At 35.7% G+C, this 25,607-nt stretch overlaps 1 protein-coding gene across 6 annotated transcripts in view; it reads left to right on the top strand.

Moving 5' to 3' along the window:
• Window positions 1-25,607, top strand: part of LOC149779044 (uncharacterized) — a 214,751-nt gene that overhangs the window by 105,095 nt on the left and 84,049 nt on the right. For all 6 annotated transcript variants that reach the window (XR_016415554.1, XR_016415555.1, XR_016415552.1 and 3 more), the window contains 4 exons: window positions 6,287-6,502; window positions 8,516-8,611; window positions 10,455-10,558; window positions 18,026-18,114. Coding sequence is in view for 1 of the 6 variants with exons in the window: in XM_089939614.1 (XP_089795740.1) it covers window positions 6,287-6,502; window positions 8,516-8,611; window positions 10,455-10,558; window positions 18,026-18,114 (505 nt within the window). In the remaining 5 variants the exon portion in view is untranslated. The remainder of the gene's footprint in view (window positions 1-6,286; window positions 6,503-8,515; window positions 8,612-10,454; window positions 10,559-18,025; window positions 18,115-25,607) is intronic.

Raw genomic sequence — 25,607 nt, 5'->3', positions numbered from 1 at the left:
GAAGCTATGTGAATCATGACTGTTCACTATTTTACAGTTGACAGGTTACAGGTAATAATAAAATAATGTTCTCTTGTGTGACCACATTCACTGGAAATAATATTTATAAGAATGACAATGTTGGGAGGTTTTGGGAGTAAAATATCATGGTTTTTTTTCATGTGACACATATAGATCTGACAGATATGAGAATATCAGAGATGGTTTATATACTCAGAGTTAATAGAAAATGCAAGGACAGAAGAAACAGACTTATCTTGGATTTCTGACTATTCTTTCTTGCTGGATTCCTGTTACATATTTTGAAAAAGGAGTCTATATAATAATAATGTTTCCTTACCTTAAATATTAACAGCATATTTTATGTTTTCTAATTTCTTGGTGGTTTTTTTTGTTGTTGTAATCATATCATTTTTTGTTTTTTTTAAGTGTTTAATGTTGTAAAGCACCTAGAGCTTCTAAAGATTAGGTGCTATATAAAGTCCTCATCATTATTATTATTATTATTATTATTATTATTATTATTGTATATATAAAGTCCTCATCATTATTATTATTATTATTATTATTATTATTATTGTATATATAAAGTCCTCATCATCATTATTATTATTATTATTATTGTATATATAAAGTCCTCATCATCATCATCATTATTATTATTATTATTATTATTATTGTATATATAAAGTCCACATCATCATTATTATTATTATTATTGTATATATAAAGTCCTCATCATCATTATTATTATTATTATTATTATTATTGTATATATAAAGTCCTCATCATCATCATCATTATTATTATTATTATTATTATTATTGTATATATAAAGTCCACATCATCATTATTATTATTATTATTATTATTGTATATATAAAGTCCTCATCATCATTATTATTATTATTATTATTATTGTATATATAAAGTCCTCATCATCATTATTATTATTATTATTATTGTATCTAAATGACTGGACTTGCATAAATGTCTGTTTGTGCATGTTTTGTTATCAGATGAATAAAATGCTGATGAAATACTATTAAAACTATAAAATATGAATGTTTTTCACATTTTACTTTGTTTTATTAAATGGCATTCTCGAACATATGTTACAGTTAAATGTTGGCAGATGTTTCTATCGTCAGAGTTCTCCTTTTATGTTTATTAAATGAAATATTTGATAAAAAGATTCATTGTAATAACTTGAATCCAACACTTGTATTACCACTTTGCTATCACTTTTCCTGACATTAGCACCCAGTCCAAGGTGCATTCCTTCCTCCAAATAATTAGAAGTCTTAGAACAAAAACAAATATGACCCCTATCTGATGCCTTTGTAATTTCTGTCATTTGGAATATTGTCCTTCATTTTCCCATGTTCATCAGTCGTGTACATTCTCCGTTGCACTGGCCATGTTCTTCAGTCTTTTTGCCTTTTTCTTTTATCTGTTCTTCTCTTTTAATGATTGTTAATATTTTATGTTTTGGGCATTTGCTAACAGAGCAATACTTATTTATTCCCCTTATTGGTAATTAGTATTAAGGTAAGTAGTGCCTGCTATAGATCTGATCTGGTTTGTTTTTCTTTTGTATTTTTCGTTCAGGTTTTCTACACTGCATAAAAAGTTGGCAAATATGGCAATATAAAGGCTGCTTGGGACATTCACCCCATCAGGTGCTGTATGCTCAGAGGATGTATGGGTTTTGGCAGCTTGGCTTGTACACACTGTGGATTTCTTTCAGGTGCTGTATGCTCAGATAAGTTGTGAGACTTGGCTGAAAGCTTCTGCTCATAGAAGCAGAGGAAAGAGAACTGCATCCTTTTCTCTCTTGCAAGATAACCTTTGTTCCCATAAAGGGTCATTGGCACTTCCTCCAATAAAAGATGGATCATTGTCACTTTCCCATGTAAGGAAGTCACCTGCACTTGCAAGAGAGAGATTAGTGGCATTTCCCAGTGTAAGGAAGTTGCCAATGCTTCTTGGTGTAAGGAAGCTGTTAGCACTCTTGTACGAATTCCACCTGTCTGGTGAAAGGAAAGCAGAGTCATCTTCTTTCTTGGGTAGACCTGCACTCTACTCTAGGGGTCTTGTTTATCAGAGTCGAGTTTGTTAGATGGAGACTACTAAAGCAGCCACAGACCAGTCATTGACTGGCTACTGGACAAGATGACAAGTAATGGGTGTCTGTCACTGGGTGTCAGGTTTAGACATTGATCAATGGTCATCGGTTATCTGAATGGGCACTAGCTAGGTTTTCACCACCAGTATAGAGAAAGGGATTGGGTTGATACCCTCACCTAGTTTACCTATGTTCCTTGCGGTGAACAGCAATCAACAACTTTATATCTCTCCAGTTTCTGACCAGAGTGCATGGGAGAAGGATGCCATCAGTTTGAAGTTGGATGGACTGTATGTCTATGGCTTTCTGATTTTCAGAATAATTGCTCAAGTTATTCAGAGTCAGTCCTCAGTGACACAGGTCATCCTGGTAGCCCTCCACCCATGCCCTCAATTGTCATGATCTTGGCCTGTTAGTATATGACCCCATGGAGTTACCACTTAGGTTGCAGTCTAATATCATAGCATAGAGGTTCCCTCTTGCACAACAATTCACACTATCTCAACCTTCAGGTAGGGCTCATATCCAATTATCTATTGACCAAGATCAGCTTTGGAGCAGGGTAGCCATGTACATCAAACAGGCTTGAGGGCTTAAGTGATTTTTGGTGTCAAATGGATAATATGCCACTTTTGCAGTAGCAAATGTGTTGATGTGACCTTGCTTTCCTTCAGCTGCAGTTGCAGATCTTTTTCTTTCTTGTCAAAGAGAAAGACTGCTTAGTGTCCAGTATTAAGGGTATATGGCAGCTATCTCTATTTTTCTAAAGTGGAACTATGGGCTGCACAATAGGGTCAGACCCACAGCCTTCAGAATGGATTAGAGCTTCAAAGACCATTCTTGTACTTGTTAATGCCTTTTGAAACTATTTATGTGTTATTTGTTTGTTAACTAAACCACCTTGGGAACCCATCAATAAAGTTTCCATTTATAGTTTCTTTCCTGAGACAGTCTTCCATCTCTCCTTAGCACCAGCAAGGAGTTTTTTCAATCGGAATGGGTGCTTACAGTGAAGCTGATACTGCAATTTGGGTTCTCTTCTTTGTTAGTCAGGTTTTCTGGTAAAGAATCATCAGCTCTGAATAATTCCTGAACCAACAAAAGTCCCCTGTCAGAGCCTTACATAAACCAAATTGAAAAGAAACCAACTCTTTCTCCTTCTGAGATATACCTCTGGCATTTCCAAATGTGAAAGTTCTGTCATATGATGGAAATTCCATCCTCAGAATATTCACACAGGTCTGTCTTCCAGCTTGTGCAAATATGTTGAGTTGGGGAGGGGCATGATATGGTGTTAAAGTTGATAGATAGCATTTAGTAGGACCAAAAAATAAATTCTTGCTTAGGAGTACTAAATTTTATACTTATAATTTACTGTTGAGCGAGCAGATGGAAGCTTTCCAGTGCTATGTTCAATTCACTTGAGACTCCTCTGATGTGCTTTGCTGAATCAAGAAGTTCATACTTAACTCTGTAATTCATTGTCATCCACAGAAACCTAAATAACTCAGTCATCATATTCCACTGTTATTCGATTGCCACATTTGCTTCATAGGAATGATAGCAGATAGAGGGCATTGAATTGAGTGAGACACCTCAGTAGATTCTATATCTCCATGTATGTTATTCTATCATGATTGTTTTCTCTATTGCCCATTGCTTCATAGATATCGGTAGATTTATTTTAAAAAATTGTTGCATTGTCTTGGTCTGATAGTCATTAGACAGGATAATTGGAATTTTGGTAGTCATCAGACAGGACAATTGGAATTTGGTTAGTCTTCAATCGGAACAATTGGAATTTTGGTAGTCATCAGTCAGGACAGTTGCAGTTTTGGTAGTCATCAGTCAGGACAGTTGGAATTTTGGTAGTCATCAGTCAGGACAGTCGCAATTTTGGTAGTCATCAGTCAGGACAATTGCAGTTTTGGTGGTCATCAGTCAGGACAATTGCAATTTTGGTAGTCATCAGTCAGGACAATTGCAATTTTGCCCATTCTAAATTTGCAGACATTAACTGCATTCATTTGTTTCTTTCCAATTCAGTCGTTATAAATGTATGAATGGCTAAAAGAACAGTACACTCCTTTTTCCTGAGTTGAAATTTCAAAGCATAACCTTCTGCTTCTTCCGACTGCTGGTCCTGTAAAGAGGTAAATTGGCTGTTTTAGCAGTATTATACAGTACATACATGGTGAGAAAATGAGAATGATTGAATCAACATGCAAAAGCAATTCATGCTGATCGATTTAAGACTGAGAAAATATTAATTGACTAAGGGAGTGAAATTAAATTCTTTAACAGCAACATCTTAGAATAAGCAATTGTGTTTGTTAACTGAAGGATTTATGCAACAAGCTAAATGTTTCATAGAACTGTTGTCATGTTTGTGTTACAGCCAATATATATACGGGAGTCACTGTCTGGCAGCCTCACTCCACCTTCTTGTAGTTCTACCTTCATCTGATGTCACACTAGACTAAATTGAGATATGTTCACATTAGTCCTGGCATTTTTCCTAATACAACCTGTCATGTGAACATCGTCCTCCTTCTGTGCTGGAAAAGTCAGCTAAGCTAAAATAGTGTTTCAGGATAAGACTAATTTATGTGCAGTTATCAAATTTCCTGGCTCCATTCCATGCTTTGTTGTCTTTCAAGTCACAATCCATGTCGAACACAACTATATTACAAAAACTGAAGTATGATGTCTGATGGTATGATGTCTGAGATATCTACTTACTAATTGGAGGATAGAATACACATTGAACTTGCATCAGTAAAAGTGAAATCAAAGTAATAATAGTATAAGTTTTACATTAATAAAGGTGGTACTCCCACCCCAGTTAGCATGTGACCTTAACATACCCACTGAATCATAATGTTTTCCAGTTGGATACAAAAAATGTTCACTTGGGTTTTGCTCAGCTGTTCATCGACCAGAAGAGCTCATAGGATGGCTTATCTCCATTGTCCACCATCTGCCCTTTAATGATTGACTATTCATTAGTCTTTTCCAGCATCTGTCCCTCCATTAGCAATGTATTGCTACTGGATTGGATAATTATATCAACATGGAGTTTCCACTGAAAGACTTGATTTGACATCATTTGGTCCTAAATGTTGCCAATCTGACATGGAAGCAGTGTTGAAAATCTTAATTGCTGACACCTGAATGGAAATTCATATCAACATGGGGTTTTCACCAGAAGACTTCTTATGATGTCTTGTTTTTCTTAATGGAAATAGTTTCCCTCGAACATCCACTTTGACTACCACAGTGGCCATCTTGAAAATTTTGTAACTGATTCTCTTGAATGGATGGTCATTTGATTATGGGTATTTATTGAAAGTCTAAAAATCGTGTCTGTTTTCTTTTAAATGAAAATTATGCTGATTATGGCTCCCACAGTGACTGATATGAAAATCGTGTTCCTCGAGAATATATATGAGATGGTTTCAACAGTCTGCAGTTAAATAGAAAGAAATGGTCTTATCCTGAATTTCCTTCCAGGAACTCTTGTTATTAGGTTCATTTGTGCATTTTCAGCATGAATTCATTAGATTTCAATGTCATTTATGGCATTTATAAATTTAGAACCAAACTGACTACAGGGCAGTGGCAGTGGTATTTTTTATGGGCATGTTTAGGCAGAATGACTGATTCAATGCAGATAATTTGGATTGAAATTACATTATAGCATGGGCACTGGTCTTAATATCTTGTGTTAGACAACCATATCATGCGGCACTGTTGTTATATTAGAATGAAAATGACATGGGTAGGGAAGGAAGCTTTAGTATTCAATTTTTAGCGGAGTGTTTGGAAGATAAATGAAAGGTGTTTATGTACTGTCGTTGGTGGTGTTTGATGGCACAAGAACACTTTGAAAGTTATGTCTTGCTGAGGGAACTAGAGTGCCTTGCCCATGGACACAACACAGTAGCTGATATTGTAGTAGAAGTTGATCCAGCATTCTTTTGGCCATTAACTAAACTCCTTTAACCACTACATTGCCATATGAAGGTAAAAACAAACACACCCATAATAAAAGAAAATAGCAGACAATGTCAGCACAAATAAATTCTCTCAGATGTATAATAATACACTTCTCATTGACCATTCCATAATGTTTTCATTTTCATATACATTTTTCAGATTGTTCCGATAAGGCCTTCAGTGTAAGTAATCTGTTCAGTTACACCAGTAGCTCTGCTGCTGTGTGCCACCTGATGATTGATGCTCCCAATTCCAGTGACACATTGGTTGCAACAGTGAAATCATGGCAGACAGAATTGACAGATCAGCTTCAGTTCCGAGATGGGTTTTCACAAGGAGACAGTCCTCTCATCAGTGGCAGCTCAGTTCAAGATAGTAAGTTTATTCCTCATGATCTCATAATTATATATATATGTCATGTACATAGTATCTATTAAATTTCAGATGTTGCAGGTTCTATTCATGGGATTCAATAAAATGTTGTATGTTTGACTTGGCAAGCATTTGTGTGTTTGGTTCACTGTTGGTATAAAACTCAGGATCAGATCAGAAGGTTTGTTGTTAGATGAGACATTTTTTTTGTAAGGGTTCTCTTGATTTTTAAAGTTATGACCACTTGTTTAGCAGCATAATCAAAACTGAAACAACACAGTCTCACCCTCCAACAAATCTCACACTGAACTACCAGATATCTCTGCCTGAACCACTGGTGTTTTATTATGGGGCAGGACTGATCGTGTGATTATATGGAACTTGGTATATATGGCATATATAACATTAAGATATTTAGCATGATTGTGCAAAGAGACCATTCCCCTACAATGTTATTTTATAATCAAAATATATAAATAAAATCACAAGCCAGAATTTTTTAAGCAACGCTGTATTTAGTGATGCAAAACAGTATAAAGGTTCAAACTAGCCAATATTCATTTGTCCAGTTCAGTTTTCATTATGGAACTATTTCAGTTTGATTTTTAACTGCTAAAATAGTAAGCACAACTTAAAAATTGAAAGAATTTGTGAGAAAATGTACCACCCCTCTGGATTGTTTGAGCTCTATTGGTCATAGACCATTAGAGCTTGCGGGATGATCATTGTCTGTCATCAGTCTATCCATTAACAGAAGTTTATTATCACTACATCTCCAAAACTACCTTTTATTCCTGTGTTCAGGAGGTCGCAAGATCAAACCCTCTGCCCGTACTACAGCCCCAGATGTTATGTTTTGCTTGTACTACAGCCCCAGATGTTATGTTTTGCTTGTACTACAGCCCCAGATGTTACGTTTTGCTTGTACTACAGGCCCAGATGTTGTTTTGCTTGTACTACAGGCCCAGATGTTATGTTTTGCTGTACTACAGCCCCAGATGTTATGTTTTGCTTGTACTACAGCCCCAGATGTTATGTTTTGCTTGTACTACAGCCCCAGATGTTATGTTTTGCTTGTACTACAGGCCCAGATGTTATGTTTTGCATACTAGAGGCCCAGATGTTATGTTTTGCTCGTACTACAGGCCTAGATGTTACGTTTTGTGTGTACTACAGGCCCAGATGTTATGTTTTGCTGTACTACAACCCCAGATGTTATGTTTTGCTGTATTACAGCCCCAGATGTTATGTTTTGCTTGTACTACAGGCCTAGATGTTATGTTTGGCATACTACAGGCCCAGATGTTATGTTTTGCTGTACTACAGCCCCAGATGTTATGTTTTGCGTACTACAGACCCAGATGTTGTTTTTTCTGTACTACAGGCCTGAAAGTTGTGGTTATGCTGCTGTTCTTTATGCCTGGATGTTATGTTGTTTTTGCTGTACAGGAAGTTGTGAAACCCTGGAGCTTGAGTTTGAACTTACGATTTTGTTTCAACCAAGCACAAATGTCATTACATTTGAAAGGCTTTGTCAAATTGACTGATTGTGGAAATTCAAACTCAGTTTTATGACCTCCAGGCCAGCCCCTATGTTACTTCAAACCTAAATGTATTGCTCAAAATTGACAAATCCAGCATTCTGACCAATACATTTTTAAGTTGAGATAAGCTTTATAATGGAGGGGCCAGATTTTTTTCGTCAAATTTTGACATGTGACGTTTGTTATACACCAGTTTGATTTACATGCTTTTATCTTAACACCATTTATAATGAAGAAATAAGTCAATTTGCACCACTGTGCTCATTTTTACACCATTGCCGGCACCATGTGCTGTGACTTGTGTGCAGCTCATTACTCATAGAGAGAGCACAGTTACTTTTAATTTATGCCAACTGCCATAGCATCAGGAACATATCTATGGTGTAAACTGAGTATCACATGTGTTCTACATATATGTAAAAATGAAATTTGCATTCATTCTTCAATATTTTTTTTATCTTTATAATTCTAGACATCATGCTTGTCTCCAGTGGATCTAGGATGAGTGTGCATCTTCTGTTTGGGCGTACAAGTAAACGAAAGGTTGAAATTTCTTTCACCAGCCAAGGTAAATTATTCACAAGAATTTTCATTTTATTCTAGATTAGTAATTCTGATAATGGATGGACAATAAATTAAGCACTTCACATTCTGGCATTTGTTTATATGAAAATTTCTTCCCAGTGTGGCTTGATATGGTCATTGCATGTTACCAAAGCTTTATATCACAGCATATAAAAACATTGTGAATCCATCATTCACTATTACTAGCATCATCATTTCATGTTATCATTATCATTTGATGCAATTATATACCACAGTGATGCAACATTGTGATATAACTCTTGGCAATGTCAAAGTTGTCTTCAAGTCCATAAGACCTTGTAATAAAAAAAATTAAAATTCATGTTCATTTAAATTGGATAAAAATTATTATTATTATTATTATTATTATTATCATTATTATTATTATTATTATTATTATTATTATTATTATTATTATTAATGTTATTAGTTTTATTATTATTATTATTATTATTATTATTATTATTATTATTATTATTATTATTAAGAGGAAGAATTTACAGTGTAATAAAGGTGCCTTCTGAGAAAGATATATGCACTTAGAGTGCCATTAATATGCACTTAGAGTGCCATTAATATGCACTTAGAGTGCCATTAATATGCACTTAGAGTGGCATTAATATGCACTTAGAGTGCCATTAATATGCACTTAGAGTGGCATTAATATGCACTTAGAGTGCCATTAATATGCACTTAGAATGCCATTAATATGCACTTAGAGTGCCATTAATATGCTGTAATTTTATTGTTGTAAATTATGGTATTAAAGAAATTATTATTATTATTATTAAGAGGAAGAATTTACAGTGTAATAAAGGTGCCTTCTGAGAATGATATATGCACTTAGAGTGCCATTAATATGCACTTAGAGTGCCATTAATATGCACTTAGAGTGCCATTAATATGCACTTAGAGTGCCATTAATATGCTGTAATTTTATTGTTGTAAATTATGGTATTAAAGAAATTATTATTATTGTTACTGTTATTATTATTATTATTATTATTGGGGCCCCGAGTGGCCGAGTGGTCTAAAGCACTTTCCGTCACAGATCACTACCATTTCACCTCTGTCTGCGTTTGTTCCAGTCTTGGATTCAGCTGATGTGGGTATGTGAGAAAGCATACCAGTAGCTTCTTGTGGGTCGGTGGTTTTTTCTGGGGTTTACCCGGGTTCTTCCACCACCATTAATACTGGCCGCCATGTATAGCCTATCATGTGCTGAAAAATGGCATTAAACCCTCCAACAAAAACAACAACATTATTGTTATTATTATTTATTATTATTATTATTATTATTATTATTATTATTATTATTATTATTATTATTAAGTTTAATAATAAATATTTACTTATTGTTATTCTATTGAGTTTACAATGCCATGTTTGAATGATAATTACCTTGCCTGTTATATTCTGGGGGAAAACTATTATGGAGGAAGAATGATAATTGCATTTCAAGCAGACTTTTAAAAAAGTGATTTTATAATATGAATATAAAATAACATGGATCACTTTATTATCAGCTTATTTATTAACTCTGCTTTTATTTTTAGAAATGTTCTGTTTTTTTTAAAACTCTTATGTCTGTATGCACTGAATTATTAACACATGGAATTTAAAATGATTAAAAAAGTTCAGATTTAATTATTTTTTTAAAATGTTAATTAAAAATGGGACCAAGATTACTTAGTCAGATTTTATTTTCTGCATGTGTTCAGTATATAATGGAAGCTAGTAAAGTGGAGGTGAGCTATGTAATCATTGAATACATTCTGGTTCAGCTATTAATTCATTTTTGTAAAACGAGAACTCATCTATTTCAGTATATGGAGGGATTGTAAAAGTCGGAGGTAACATTACATACGACAGTGCCAAGTCTGGAGGTAAAGACGGAGTGTTTCAGTGTACTCTGGATGCTGGCAAAAAGGTGTCTGTCTTAAATTCACATTCCTACCTTGATACATGTATCTCCATTACATTGAAACCCTGCTTATCAGGGCACTTAAGTTTCCAATCCTTTTCATATAGATAAACTAATAATTTGGATTAATGACTCACTTCAGAAGAGGCTTTAAATTTACTATTTATTAGCAGTAATCAATTAAATGCCACTCTTACATGGTTTACATTTTCTAGGGCACATATCCCCATATCCAAACTAAAACATTCCTTTCTCTGATTAGTATGAAATATCCTAGAATGTTAAAACAGACAGAAGGCAGTCCCATTTTGACTCCCATGCAATAGTCCATCTGGGTTATTGCTCTTTTTCTTGGATGTTTTTAAGCAGTAAAATGTGTATTTTGTTCGCATAAAAGTGCCTTTGATTTTTGAAGTGTATTTTAGTATTCATTTTTGTATTGATTGAGAGTTAATCACAATTGTGCTTGCTGTATTGAGTGCATTTTAATTTCTAGCTCTGCAAATTTGGTCTAGCAACTGCTAAAATTGTGACATAGTTGCAGCTCACCAATTCCCTACTGAATGATGTCTCCCTAAGTTGGTCTGTAGTGTCTGAAAGTAGAGAAATTGGATCTCATTCCTTCTCGGGATTTCATTTTATATGGGAATTAATTTCCTTACCAACTGCTGTGAATTTGCTTGCTTCTGGATAAGATTGACATCTCTCCAACCCAGGACTTCATATGTGACTCTCTTTACCTTATTGGCCATACTTACCGACCATTATGCTTTTGGCGTAATCATCACAGTTTTTCATTGAATTACATATCTTATGCTCATCCGAGAATCAATTAAGCTTATTTGATTCATTATCATCTCATTAAACCCAACCATCAAAAAGCTTTGAGAATATTCTAGAAAAGAAGTCTGATGTGTAATAGTGCAATTGTACACTTGCCCATTGTTGACTTGCATGTACTTTCTTGGCACTATCGGATTGTTCTATTTATAGCATCAGCATTTAACAAATTTCTGAGAAAATGGACTGGTTTCTTCAATTTTAAAACTTTTCTTGCAGATTTATGTTAACGAGTATTGATTAGCTGACCAGACTACTTCAAAAAAAAATTGTGCAAGATGTCAAGTGACACAGTCTTTATTGATGCAACTCATGACTGTTAAAGGACTGAAAAAATAGTTTGGGATAGGGACCTTTTAAAACTTTAAAACGTGGGATTAGAAAAAAGACAAATCAGCAAGTGCTTGGTAAATTGAAAAAAGCATAAGAAATTCAATACAGCACTCAGGTTGAACACATCAGCATGTATGTGGAGTTGACTTTATGATCGCTCGCTAGAATGTTAGACATGTAGACTAGTTAAAGTTTGAGTAACAGTATATTTTGTGTTTGCATTCTGGTACAAATCCATATGGATTTAGCCCATATGTGACAAGAACTTGAACCCGCTGCAGATTCAGGTTAGTACCAAAATAAATGGACCTTTTTATGTTTATTTATTACTGCACACAATATATGGATTACACTATTTATGCTTAGATTATGATGTTTTATTACTGAGATTATGCCTATTCTGCACTAGGGGTGGGCAGGTGTGCTCGAGAACCGCACTGGACTTGGTTTCCCTTAGGGAAGACTTCATTTGTGCCATCTCCAGTTTCTACTTGTAGCAAACTGGAAACCACATGAGCCTCTTTTAACTCAGATCTCTTGAGGACCTGAATTTCACAATCACCTGAGTTGGTGGTCAAATCGGGGTGTGTTTCTGACAACCCACAAACTCTACTCTTGCCTGTACACTGACCAATCAAATATGGAGTAGGCTACTCATGTGGAGCATGAAGATGCAATTCTTCAGGCTTCATGGTACCAGAAGGAAGCAGCCCTTCACATAATTTGAAAATGTGGGAAGTGTTTTTAGCCCTACAAGGTGTGACAGTCGGATAAGGAATCTTTGCGTCCTAGTAGCTTAACTCAAGCAGCAAAGGCAGTATGTATGCTCCTTGTCTTTGCATGGAGGTTTGAACCTCCTCCATTAAGCAGCTTCTGGGGGGATCACTCTGCATATACCACATTCTGGGCAAGAATAATAGTGAACAGTATGTCCAGGGTGGCTGTGGTCCTCTTAGAATGGTCTCAGCAACAGTTAGTATCAGGGTCACTGTTCAGCCAGTAGGGGAGACACTTGGTGGACTTGTTTGCAGTAAGACAGACCAACATAGTCCCCTTTTATGTGTCTCCAGTCATGGATCAGTGTATGCTTTCAGTCTGTATTGGGACTCTTTGTTTGTGTATGCCTTTCAGACTTTTAGATTGGTTCCACAGGTGTTTCATAAAGTCAGGACCACTGCTGCTTGGCTCATCCTGGTAAACCCATATGTGGGCCCAGTGGTTGTGATTCATTGACCTACTCAATCTGTTGGTAGATGATCCCATGATATTACCTCAGGTGAGAGACCTGCTGTCCCAGCTTAAGGGTCACCTCTCCACAGCAACCCACATATTCGTAGGATCATTGGGATACATTTCAAGCTGAATTGACAACTTTATCATCCAGGGCAGGAGGCGATCAACTTTCAGAGTCTATTGTTATGACACTTTGTCTTAAACTAAGTAACAGAAAAGTGTGAAAAGCAAAAGGTTTTGGAAACTTCCGCTAATAATTTATTTCCTTATAATACAAAATGAAGAATTAAAAGTAGTATGTTGAACGAAATCCTCAATAGTCCTAAACGTTCTATCACATGTTCAAAATTGAGTGTTCCATATGAGTTCCAGTGGTGTTCTGAATGAAGTCCAATCTATTATACTGATGCGCCAGTAGTCTTGATTTATCACAATGATATAATCCAGAATGTCTAAATGAATTCAGTCATTCCAAAATAGTTACTTGATCCAACCCCGAGTGGCCAAGTGGTCTAAAGCGCTCTCCATTACAGATCATTGCCATCTCAATTCTGTCTGCATGGGTTCGAGTCTCAGATTCAGCCATTGTGGGTGTGTGAGAAAGCTTGCCGGTAGCTTCTCGAGGGTCGGTTGTTCTTTCTGGGGTTTTCGTGAGTTCTTCCTCCACCATTAATACTGGCCGCCATGTATAGCCTATCATGTACTGAAAAATGGTGTTAAACCCTACAACAAAAACAAAAACAGCAACTTAATCCAAAGTTTATGAAAAACTTGTAATTCCAGTGAATAATTAAAATAAATCCTCTCAAATAATAATTTAACATGACTTAAATAACTGATTCTCCTTCAGATGTTGAACTTGGATTAACTAATTCTCACGTCAGCATCTCGCATGTGAAAAAGTACAACACAGTTCCAGAGCCAGGATGAGGGTCAAATAACCATTTCAAAATCACTTCAACTTGTCAACAAGGTCAGGGGTGAGCATTGCCAAAAAAAACTTTATGAATTGTTGAATGAAACTTTTATTGGGAAACTTAACCTGAAGACGTGGCATCTCAGCGAAGGGGAAAAGGGTTCTTCATGATTTAGTGGTAATTATGATTCTGTTTTACCAACCATGGTTTGTGGCCAAGAACCAGCTCCCATCAGTAGCTCCACTTGTGTCTTTAGTATAAAGAGAGCCTCTCAGTCCCTCAGTTAGAGAAACCTTTCTTCCATGATAATTTTAAGCCCATGAAGTATGCTAAATCATGCTTCTTCGAGGATGTTATGAGAACTGTCTTCTTGCGTTATTCTGCTACCATCACCTTTTATCTTTGATCTTTGGTGCATCAGAGCAAAGTCATTGATGGGCCAGTAAGAATGGAAACATTCCAAATCATCTACCAGCTTATAGTAGAGACCACTTCTACTGTACGGGTAAGAACAACATTAAGGACAGTTTTCTGAGGCTTTCAGCCTCCCATTTAGCTGGTCAATTCAGCAATGCAACAATGTCAAGTAAAGTATTTCTGCCTTATAATGTGGAGTGGGGCAGGTAAAACTAATTATGCAGTACTTGCTGCCAAGTCAAGGGTAAATATTTGACATGTCATCTGAATTATAATTTTTGTCAGTTATATATCATGTACCGGTTATTTATCATGCACAGATGGTATGTCATGTATCATAGTCATGTTTACTGCATTGAGGTTATTGTCAGGGCAGTGCACAATTCTGAATTTTATTCTTATCTATAGTTTAACATTTTAACAACTTAAGATAAACAATTGAAATTTTTGTCATGTGTATATCATGACTGAATATCATGTCATGTACCAATGTCATGCCCCCTGTCTCAAGGTCAGGTTCACAGCAAGAGAAATGTTTGCACTGACTTGTACTCTTGTTATACCTTTTAAACTACTAAAGATATTTTAATGAAACTTGAACCAGTTGTCATGTCAAGACTAGATTGTGTCATGTACCATATCCATACCACCTGCCCCATCAGTCAAAGTCATTGAAAATATTTTAATGAAATTTGAACCAGTTATCATGTTGAGACTAGACACTGTCACATTACATATTCATGCCACCTGCCCCTTGAGTGTAGGTCATTGTCAATATTTGAATGAAACTTTAGCCTAATGTACATCTTAACATGTCAGTAAATTGCATATTCAATCATACCACTCTGCTTCGAGGTCAGGCCACAATCAAGGATAATGCAAGTCCTTGGCTTGTTTGTTTATCCATGCTTTCAATTTTAAACAAATATAATTTGGTGAAGATTTACCCAGGTTCACCCTGTATCATACAATGGGTAGATAGCTCAAAGGTCAAGCTCAGTAGTAGAGAAAAGTTACACAGGATGGTGTAGCATATCCAATTTGTAGTATATCTTTGTGTGATCCCCCCCCCCTCAAACCATTTAAAGGCATCTTAGGCATCAAATTTCTGAAACTACTGCACCATCTCAAATCATTGTCCAAAGTTCCGAGACTTTATCTTGAACTACATAATAAGAATTGTGCATCATTATTCAATTCCTGAAATAACTACATATATTACATTACATTTATGTCAAAATGTCTTCCCCACCTCGTAGAATAGACCAAAGCTCCATCCACAGAAGTGGATTTAAATTCTAAAACTGTTGTGCATTTCTGTATAACTCCCCGGCCATATCACAAGCATTGAACTCCACATCTTAAATGGTATAGGAGCAGTTGCTTGGCTTTACACTTGTAAACATGGGTAGATGGATGGATAACAACATAAACGTGGTATTGTCTTGTACACAGTGCATACACATCCTCATAGATATTGCACTAAAAACGTGGTATTGTCTTGTACACAATGCATACACATCCTCATAGATATTGCACTGAAAACGTGGTATTGTCTTGTACACAATGCATACACATCCTCATAGATATTGCACTAAAAACGTGGTATTGTCTTGTACACAATGCATACACATCCTCATAGATATTGCACTAAAAACGTGGTATTGTCTTGTACACAGTGCATACACATCCTCATAGATATTGCACTGAAAACATGGTATTGTCTTGTACACAATGCATACACATCCTCATAGATATTGCACTAAAAACGTGGTATTGTCTTGTACACAATGCATACACATCCTCATAGATATTGCACTAAAAACGTGGTATTGTCTTGTACACAATGCATACACATCCTCATAGATATTGCACTAAAAACGTGGTATTGTCTTGTACACAATGCATACACATCCTCATAGATATTGCACTAAAAACATGGTATTGTCTTGTACACAATGCATACACATCCTCATAGATATTGCACTAAAAACGTGGTATTGTCTTGTACACAATGCATACACATCCTCATAGATATTGCACTAAAAACGTGGTATTGTCTTGTACACAATGCATACACATCCTCATAGATATTGCACTAAAAACGTGGTATTGTCTTGTACACAATGCATACACATCCTCATAGATATTGCACTAAAAACGTGGTATTGTCTTGTACACAATGCATACACATCCTCATAGATATTGCACTAAAAACATGGTATTGTCTTGTACACAATGCATACACATCCTCATAGATATTGCACTAAAAACGTGGTATTGTCTTGTACACAATGCATACACATCCTCATAGATATTGCACTGAAAACATGGTATTGCCTTGTACACAGTACATACACATTGATTTTACACTTTAAACACGGTATTGCCTTGTACACAATGCATACACATCCTCATTGATTTTACACTGAAAACATGGCATTGCCTTATACACAGTGCATATACATCCTCGCTGATTTTACACAAAAAATATGACATTGCCTTGTACACAGTGCATACACATCCTCATTGATTTTACACTTAAAATCATGGTATTGCCTTATACACAGTGCATATACATCCTCACTGATTTTACACAAAAAATATGACATTGCCTTGTACACAATGCATACACATCCTCATTGCTTTTACACTGAAAACATGGTATTGCCTTATAAGCAGTGCAAAAACATCCTCATTGATATTACACCGAAAACATTTTATTGCCTTGTGCACAGTGCATACACATCCTCATAAATATTACATTGAAAACATGGTATTGCCTTGTACACAATGCATACACATCCTCATTGATCAGGGTCTTTGTTATTTGCAGTTGGATTCGACTTCTACACCAGTCTTTGTGATACATGACATGTTTTATTATTTGAATTTGACATGGTGAACAACAAGTTAGTTCAACTTATATAATATGTTACCCTGATTCTTTTTACATACATGTATGTGGTTTTTTTTTCATGGGTCATGATATTGCAGTCCATCTGTAGTTTTTGCCCATAGAATATATGAATATCAGATACTTATGAGTTGTGTTTGTTTATGTGCATATAATCCTACCATGCTTTTGATGATCAACCGCTCCTATGGCCTAGTGGTTAGAGCGTCCGCCTCGGATGCGGGAGGTTGTGGGTTCGATCCCCGGCCAAGTCATACCAAGACTTAAAAAATGGTACTGACAGCTGCCTCACTTGGCATTTAGCATTAAGAGGTTAGTGTTAGGACTGGTCAGCCTGGTGTCAGGATAATGTGACTGTGTGGGACATCATGCTACATGTCTGTGGCATGATGCCCCAGTGCTAGATATCACTATAAACTGTCACATTGCAGACATTGTAGCAATATGACTGAAAAATTGTTTAAGCTACATTAAAATTCAAAATCACATCACATCACTTTTGATGATCTTGAGAAAGGAGAAATGGTCAGTACTAAAGTAGGTCTAGTCAGTGCAAAGCCATACACTGCCATCAAAAGTTGTACATTTATCTAAGCTTTCTGGGAACCACAGCAGTTCAGTTGATAGTATTAGACTTGTAACCCAAGGATCATGGGTACTTTTCTTTCCCAGGCAAGCTCAGGTCAAGTGTTTAAGTGTGTCCTTGGGAATGTCACTTAATACCCATTTCCTTGTCATATAGCCAATAATGTGTTCATAGTGCCACAAATGACTATGTTATGTCATCTTAACAGCTTCATATTTTATTCTTTCCAGGTCAGCTTGACAAACTTTAACATGATCAATAACGGCACTGTGGAAATCTATGACGGCAATCTTATAAAGACTCCAGTATTTACAATCACGTAAGTAAATGCCAGTGTGGAGTAAATCAAAACTAACTTCATTCATGTTTTGTTCATTTTTCAAAATAAGTTCTAATAACTTAATATTTTTCAGCTGGTTTGGTATATATAATTTTATTTGATCCCTTATATTCTTGAGGATGCAAGAGATTTTATGGTGTTGTTCTTTAGTTGTTTAGGTGAAGATAAGGTTAGAACTAAACGGAAAGCCTTGAACAGTTGATTGGCAGCCTGAGTCAGGGTTGCAGTTATTGAGTTGAGGAGTGTGTTTAATAAATGCTTGCTTTAGTTTAAATCAGACTAGTGTAGTGTTAACAATCCTAATGCATAGGATGCCATGTCAGCATCTAAGTGGCAAAGTTAACGGTTGAGATAGGTAGCTTGCTATGAGCAATGTATACAATATAAGATTCACTGATTGAAGAGTGTACTAAAACACGTACAGGTAAGAATACAAATTCAGTTCTATGCCATTTTGGTGTGTGCACTTGTTCACCATGTTTGAAAATTCCTTTAAGTGGTTCAGCCATCCTTTGTGATCAGAATGCTGTGTATTCATTATTGTTTGTGGAATAATTTCAGAGCTTTTATGGTTATCAAATCTCATAGTTTTTGTGGGGCATCAGTTTTCATTGGTTACATGGGCAAGCTAGAACTCACATTGAAAGTTGCAATGAAATGAAAACCAAGCTGATATTTATGCCATGGTAAAAATCTCATTGGTTTCTTTTAATACCAAAGTTGTTTATAATGCTGAGCAATGAAGAAAAAGAATTCAGTTTCTGTTCCCATCTAACATTCGTCAACTTTAAATATATGTACAGATATAATGACTTTATCTGATGCTTTAGCAACAAGTGCAACTTTACTGATGTTTTTTGTTCTTGACTTCACAAAGCACATATTAGCCCAAACAAAAATTATGCATATTTCCAGTTGGCTGACCATCCTGTTTCACATTGCTGACTTTACCACATCTTTCCCCATAGTTAAAATAATAATAATAATAATAATAATAATAATAATGATAATGTAAGATCACATTATATATATATATATATATATATATATATATATATATATATATATATATATATATATATATATATATATATATATATACATAGTGTTATAAAAAGTTACAAGAAATTATTGTGTTCCGATTATCAATTATAATCGTATCTTTCTGAGCAAACCAGTAAGATAAACAATTGTGAAAATCCATAATCATTTGTGTGTAAAGGGAGGCTACTTCTTTTTAGTTGCAAGTAAAACACAAAGGTTTAGTTAAACACCTGTATCAATGATAAGCTAAATAGGGCTTCAGTCCCAAAATCTTGTTCTGAATTATTTATTCCCTTCACAACTTACAAATACAAAACCATAACATATGTGCAAGCTTTCATAATTGGAACATAAGTCATGATTACATGATGAAGCTGTTATATTGTTGAGTTAATAAATTTAAACTCATTTTGATGATTGTTTCAATTTAAATGTAAAATCCTTTGTAGTATTTGTAAATGATGACAAACAAGAAAAGCATGTCCTTGTATAGTTTTAATTATAGACACATCACATGTGACTGAAAGGATTTTGTGGATTCCTACAGTATTTCAGTTACTTAAGTCTGATCAGCCATCAAAAGCTTATGAAATTGTGGTTGGTTCCTACCACTAAAAAATGACCTGCCTGCGCTAATTTTAAAACCAGTGCAATGGGAAGACACATATTTTTCTTGACTTTTATATATATGTTATTAATAACAAATACTTAATAAAACTGGATGCAGTCAACAGAAGTTATAAGAAAATGAGAGATGTGAAAGCCTTCAAGTTCAAGAAAATAAAACAGTAGTAGCTATTTATCCATGAAAATATCCAACAAAGTGTGTATCAAGGATGCACTGTGTTATTAGCTGTAAGACTGTTTCCGTACTGAATCTGCTTTAAGACAATGTTTCCATACTGATTCTGCTTCAAGACACCGTTTCCATCCTGAATTTACAGTAAGATACTGTTTCCATACTGAATCTGATTTAAGACCCTTTTCTAATACTGAATCTGATCAAGACATTGTTTCCATACTGAATCTGCTTTAAGACACCGTTTCCATACTGAATCTGCTTTAAGACGCTGTTTCCATACTGAATCTGCTTTAAGACACCGTTTCCATACTGAATCTGCTTTAAGACGCTGTTTCCATACTGAATCTGCTTTAAGACGCTGTTTCCATACTGAATCTGCTTTAAGACACTGTTTTTATACTGAATCTGCTTTAAGACACTGTTTCATTAATCTATTTGCTTTAAGAAGCTGTTTTTATACTGAATCTGCTTTAAGACTTTTTATACTGAATCTGCTTTAAGACACTGTTTACATACTGAATCTGCTTTAAGACACTGTTTCCATACTGAAATCTGCTTTAAGACACTGTTTCCATACTGAATCTGCTTTAAGACGCTGTTTCCGTACTGAATCTGCTTTAAGACGCTGTTTCCATACTGAATCTGCTTTAAGACGCTGTTTCCATACTGAATCTGCTTTAAGACGCTGTTTTTATACTGAATCTGATCTAAGACCTTGTGTCCATACTGAATCTGCTTTAAGACACTGTTTCCATACTGAATCTGCTTTTAAGGCGCTGTTTTTATACTGAATCTGATCTAAGACCTTGTTTCCATACTGAATCTGCTTTAAGACACTGTTTCCATACTGAATCTGATCTAAGACATTGTTTCCATACTGAATCTGCTTTAAGACACTGTTTTTATACTGAATCTGCTTTAAGACACTGTCTTTATACTGAATCTGCTTTAAGACACTGTTTCCATACTGAATCTGCTTTAAGACACTGTTTCCATACTGAATCTGCTTTAAGACACTGTTTTTATACTGAATCTGCTTTAAGACAGTTTTTATACTGAATCTTCTTTAAGATGCTGTTTTTATACTGAATCTGCTTTAAGACAGTTTTTATACTGAATCTGCTTTAAGACACTGTTTTTATACTGAATCTGCTTTAAGACACTGTTTCCATACTGAATCTGCTTTAAGACGCTGTTTTTATACTGAATCTGCTTTAAGACACTGTTTCCATACTGAATCTGCTTTAAGACGCTGTTTTTATACTGAATCTGCTTTAAGACACTGTTTCCATACTGAATCTGCTTTAAGACACTGTTTTTATACTGAATCTGCTTTAAGGCACTGTTTCCATACTGAATCTGCTTTAAGATGCTGTTTTTATACTGAATCTGCTTTAAGACACTGTTTCCATACTGAATTTGCTTTAAGACACTGTTTTTATACTGAATCTGCTTTAAGACGCTGTTTCCATACTGAATCTGCTTTAAGACAGTTTCCATACTGAATCTGCTTTAAGACTGTTTTTATACTGAATCTACTTTAAGACACTGTTTCCATACTCATTTTTATAATGTACTGTGTCTGACTGAAATGGCATTGTGTCATGTATGGAGAGAATCCACTTGGTGTTAATTGGCTTAAGGTTAAATGTTCCTGGCCAGTTAAGATGATAACTGATATCCACTGTCTTTCCATTCATTTGACTAAGCAGTCCCCTTGGCCAAATGCTACTCATGAAGGTGTGATCATAGCTTTTCTTCATAGAACCTGTTGACATAAATTCTGAGGTTTCTAACATATGGTTGGTACAAATGTGCAATGCCATGTTCTTTAACTCATTCAGCCCCAGCACCATTATCAACATTACTGCTGCCATCCCCCAGCATTACCAAGCTGTGTCTACCTGATTGTGCCCCAGAGAATATTTAGCTGTTTGGAAAATTTTGTAGACATCAACCACATGCATTCATTCTTACCCTAATTTCTCTTCTTCTGTTCAGTAAAATCCATGAAATTTTCTCTCAGAAATTATTTGACTAAACAGTCATATATTGTGATATTTGTCAAAGTCTTTCACAAGTTATTTATACCCTATTTTTGATGCTGTCATCGTCTTCTTCAGACAATTCACTCTCAGAAAGTTTGATGTCTGGTTCAAAATCTTGTAAAATGTACAACTGCCGATATATCTTTCCTCTGCTGCCTCATTATTTTCAAGACCAAACCTCAGAAATGATTCCTTTTTGCTCTCAGTATCATGAAATATCTGAACTCCACCATTGTTTACTATTTTTCATAAATGAAATGTGTTGTAAAATTGTTCTCGATTTGTAACCTTGGCATATGAATAGTTCAGATTTATACAGAGAGGTAAACTCATTTCTTATTGGTTTAAAATGGTTAAATTCTTGGAAAACCACAATCTATAACCAATCAGATGTTACAACCTCACATTCATTACAACTGTAGGTGTGATCAGTCATTGAATGCTGTAAACAAACCATGACTATAGTCTGGATCTACCATTGAATGCATCAAACAGATTGTGAGTATAAGCAGGACCAGTACTGAATGAGTTAAATGATACACCATGTCTCTTTATGATGTACATTAGACACATCTAATACTGCTACCACAGCAGCCTCTCTTTATGATGTACTTTAGACACATCTAATTGTGCTACCACAGCAGCCTCTCTTTATGATGTAATTTAGACACATCTAGTTGTGCTACCACAGCAGCCTCTCTTTATGATGTACTTTAGACACATCTAATACTGCTACCACAGCAGCCTCTCTTTATGTTGTACTTTAGACACATCTAATTGTGCTACCACAGCAGCCTCTCTTTATGTTGTACTTTAGACACATCTAATACTGCTACCACAGCAGCCTCTCTTTATGATGTACTTTAGACACATCTAATTGTGCTACCACAACAGCCTCTCTTTATGATGTACTTTAGACACATCTAATTGTGCTACCACAACAGCCTCTCTTTATGATGTACTTTAGACACATCTAATACTGCTACCACAGCAGCCTCTCTTTATGTTGTACTTTAGACACATCTAATACTGCTACCACAGCAGCCTCTCTTTATGATGTACTTTAGACACATCTAATTGTGCTACCACAACAGCCTCTCTTTATGATGTACTTTAGACACATCTAATACTGCTACCACAGCAGCCTCTCTTTATGTTGTACTTTAGACACATCTAATACTGCTACCACAACAGCCTCTCTTTATGATGTACTTTAGACACATCTAGTTGTGCTACCACAGCAGCCTCTCTTTATGATGTACTTTAGACACATCTAATACTGCTACCGCAGCAGACTCTCTTTATGATGTATTTTAGACACATCTAATACTGCTACCACTGCAGCCTCTCTTTATGATGTACTTTAGACACATCTAATACTGCTACCGCAGCAGCCTCTCTTTATGATGTACTTTAGACACATCTAATACTGCTACCACAGCAGCCTCTCTTTATGATGTACTTTAGACACATCTAATTGTGCTACCACAGCAACCTCTCTTTATGATGTACTTTAGACACATCTAATTGTACTACCACAGCAGCCTCTCTTTATGATGTACTTTAGACACATTTAATACTGCTACCACAGCAGCCTCTCTTTATGATGTACTTTAGACACATCTAATACTGCTACCACAGCAGCCTCTCTTTATGATATACTTTAGACACATCTAATTGACCTACCAATGCAGCCTCTCTTTATGATGTACTTTAGACACATCTAATACTGCTACCACAGCAGCCTCTCTTTATGATGTACTTTAGACACATCTAATTGTGCTACCACAGCAGCCTCTCTTTATGATGTACTTTAGACACATCTAATCGTGCTACCACAGCAGCCTCTCTTTATGATGTACTTTAGACACATCTAATACTGCTACCACAGCAGCCTCTCTTTATGATGTACTTTAGTCACATCTAATTGTGCTACCGCAGCAGCCTATCTTTATGATGTACTTTAGACACATCTAATACTGTTACCACAGCAGCCTCTCTTTATGATGTACTTTAGACACATCTAATAGTGCTACCACAGCAGCCTCTCTTTATGATGTACTTTAGACACATCTAATCGTGCTACCGCAGCAGCCTCTCTTTATGATGTACTTTAGACACATCTGATTGTGCTACCACAGCAGCCTCTCTTTATGATGTACTTTAGACACATCTAATACTGCTACCACAGCAGCCTCTCTTTATGATGTACTTTAGACACATCTAATTGTGCTACCACAGCAGCCTCTCTTTATGATGTACTTTAGACACATCTAATACTGCTACCACAGCAGCCTCTCTTTATGATGTACTTTAGACACATCTAATTGTGCTACCGCAGCAGCCTCTCTTTATGATGTACTTTAGACACATCTAATTGTGCTACCGCAGCAGCCTCTGTTTATGATGTACTTTAGACACATCTAATTGTACTACCACCTTCTGTTTACATTAAGAGACAGCGAATCACATACAGAGTTTACATGGTGTAGAATCTGGTCAACAAACAGAGGATTCATTAATATTGGGCAGGCTCATAACAGTCTGAGATATTACTTCAAGTTTCATGTGCTTGGTCCAGTGTCAGTGACATTGTGATTGTTTAGATAGTGACACTAAACTTTGCCCATGCTTTGTTTAAAAACAACCTACATTTCTGCAACCGACATTGTTTCAGCTTCCAATCTCAAAATGTCTGCTTTTATTAATACTAATTGCAGTCTTAGTTACAGAAGTGCTTGCATCTTAATGCATGCAAAGGTTGTCAGCATCTTCTATAATTCAGATCTCATGTATGCTAAGTGTGGTGAATAACGTACCTAATGAACCTAATTAATGCAGTAGGTTTGAATCCTGTTTGGCTGGAAATTAGTATAAGTCAATGTCAGTATAAGCTTTCACAGAGATCTCAACAATGTTCTTCTGTATGTTTTTTATATGTCCTTTAGACAATAGAGTGTATTATGTTATGATGTTGCCATCCGTCTGTTACCAGTTTGATTTCCACACAGTTGCTCTTGCTGTCCAGCATTTACAGTTGCCAGATTTTATGGATGGTATGTGCTTGTGATAGGGAAGAACCCTATCAAGTTTGGTTCAGATGGTCAAAAAGCTTAGATAAGGATCACGATGATTGAAGGAAGAATAAGGCTGACTGAAAGAAGAATAAGAGTTGCTTTATAATGTCATTAGTTCTACATCATGGACCTGTAAGAAACTTCGAGGATGGCTTGCATTTGGAATAAGGAAGAAGCTTGTTGATTTGGAGGTCCAAAGATTGAAGTCTGTGATTGGAAGAGGAATAAGGGTTTCTGTATAATGACATTCACTTAACATCGTGGACCTATACCAAACTTTATAGATGGCTTTCACTTGGGGTAAGGCAGAAGTCTGATGATTTAATGGTCAAAAGGTCAAAGTTGTTGTTGGGTTTAACGCCATTTTTCAGCACATAATAGACTATACACGGTGGCCATTATTAATGGTGGAATAAGAACCCAGAAAATAACCATTGAGCCACAAGAAGCTCCTGGCAAGCTTTCTCACATACCCACACTGGCTGAATCCGAGACTCGAAC

The sequence above is a fragment of the Sinohyriopsis cumingii genome, chromosome 17 (genome assembly GCF_028554795.1).
Source record: "Sinohyriopsis cumingii isolate HCF-2022 chromosome 17, ASM2855479v2, whole genome shotgun sequence".
Classification (NCBI taxonomy): domain Eukaryota; kingdom Metazoa; phylum Mollusca; class Bivalvia; order Unionida; family Unionidae; genus Sinohyriopsis; species Sinohyriopsis cumingii.
Note: the sequence above shows the minus strand (reverse complement) of the source record. Positions and strands in the feature narration are given on the sequence as shown.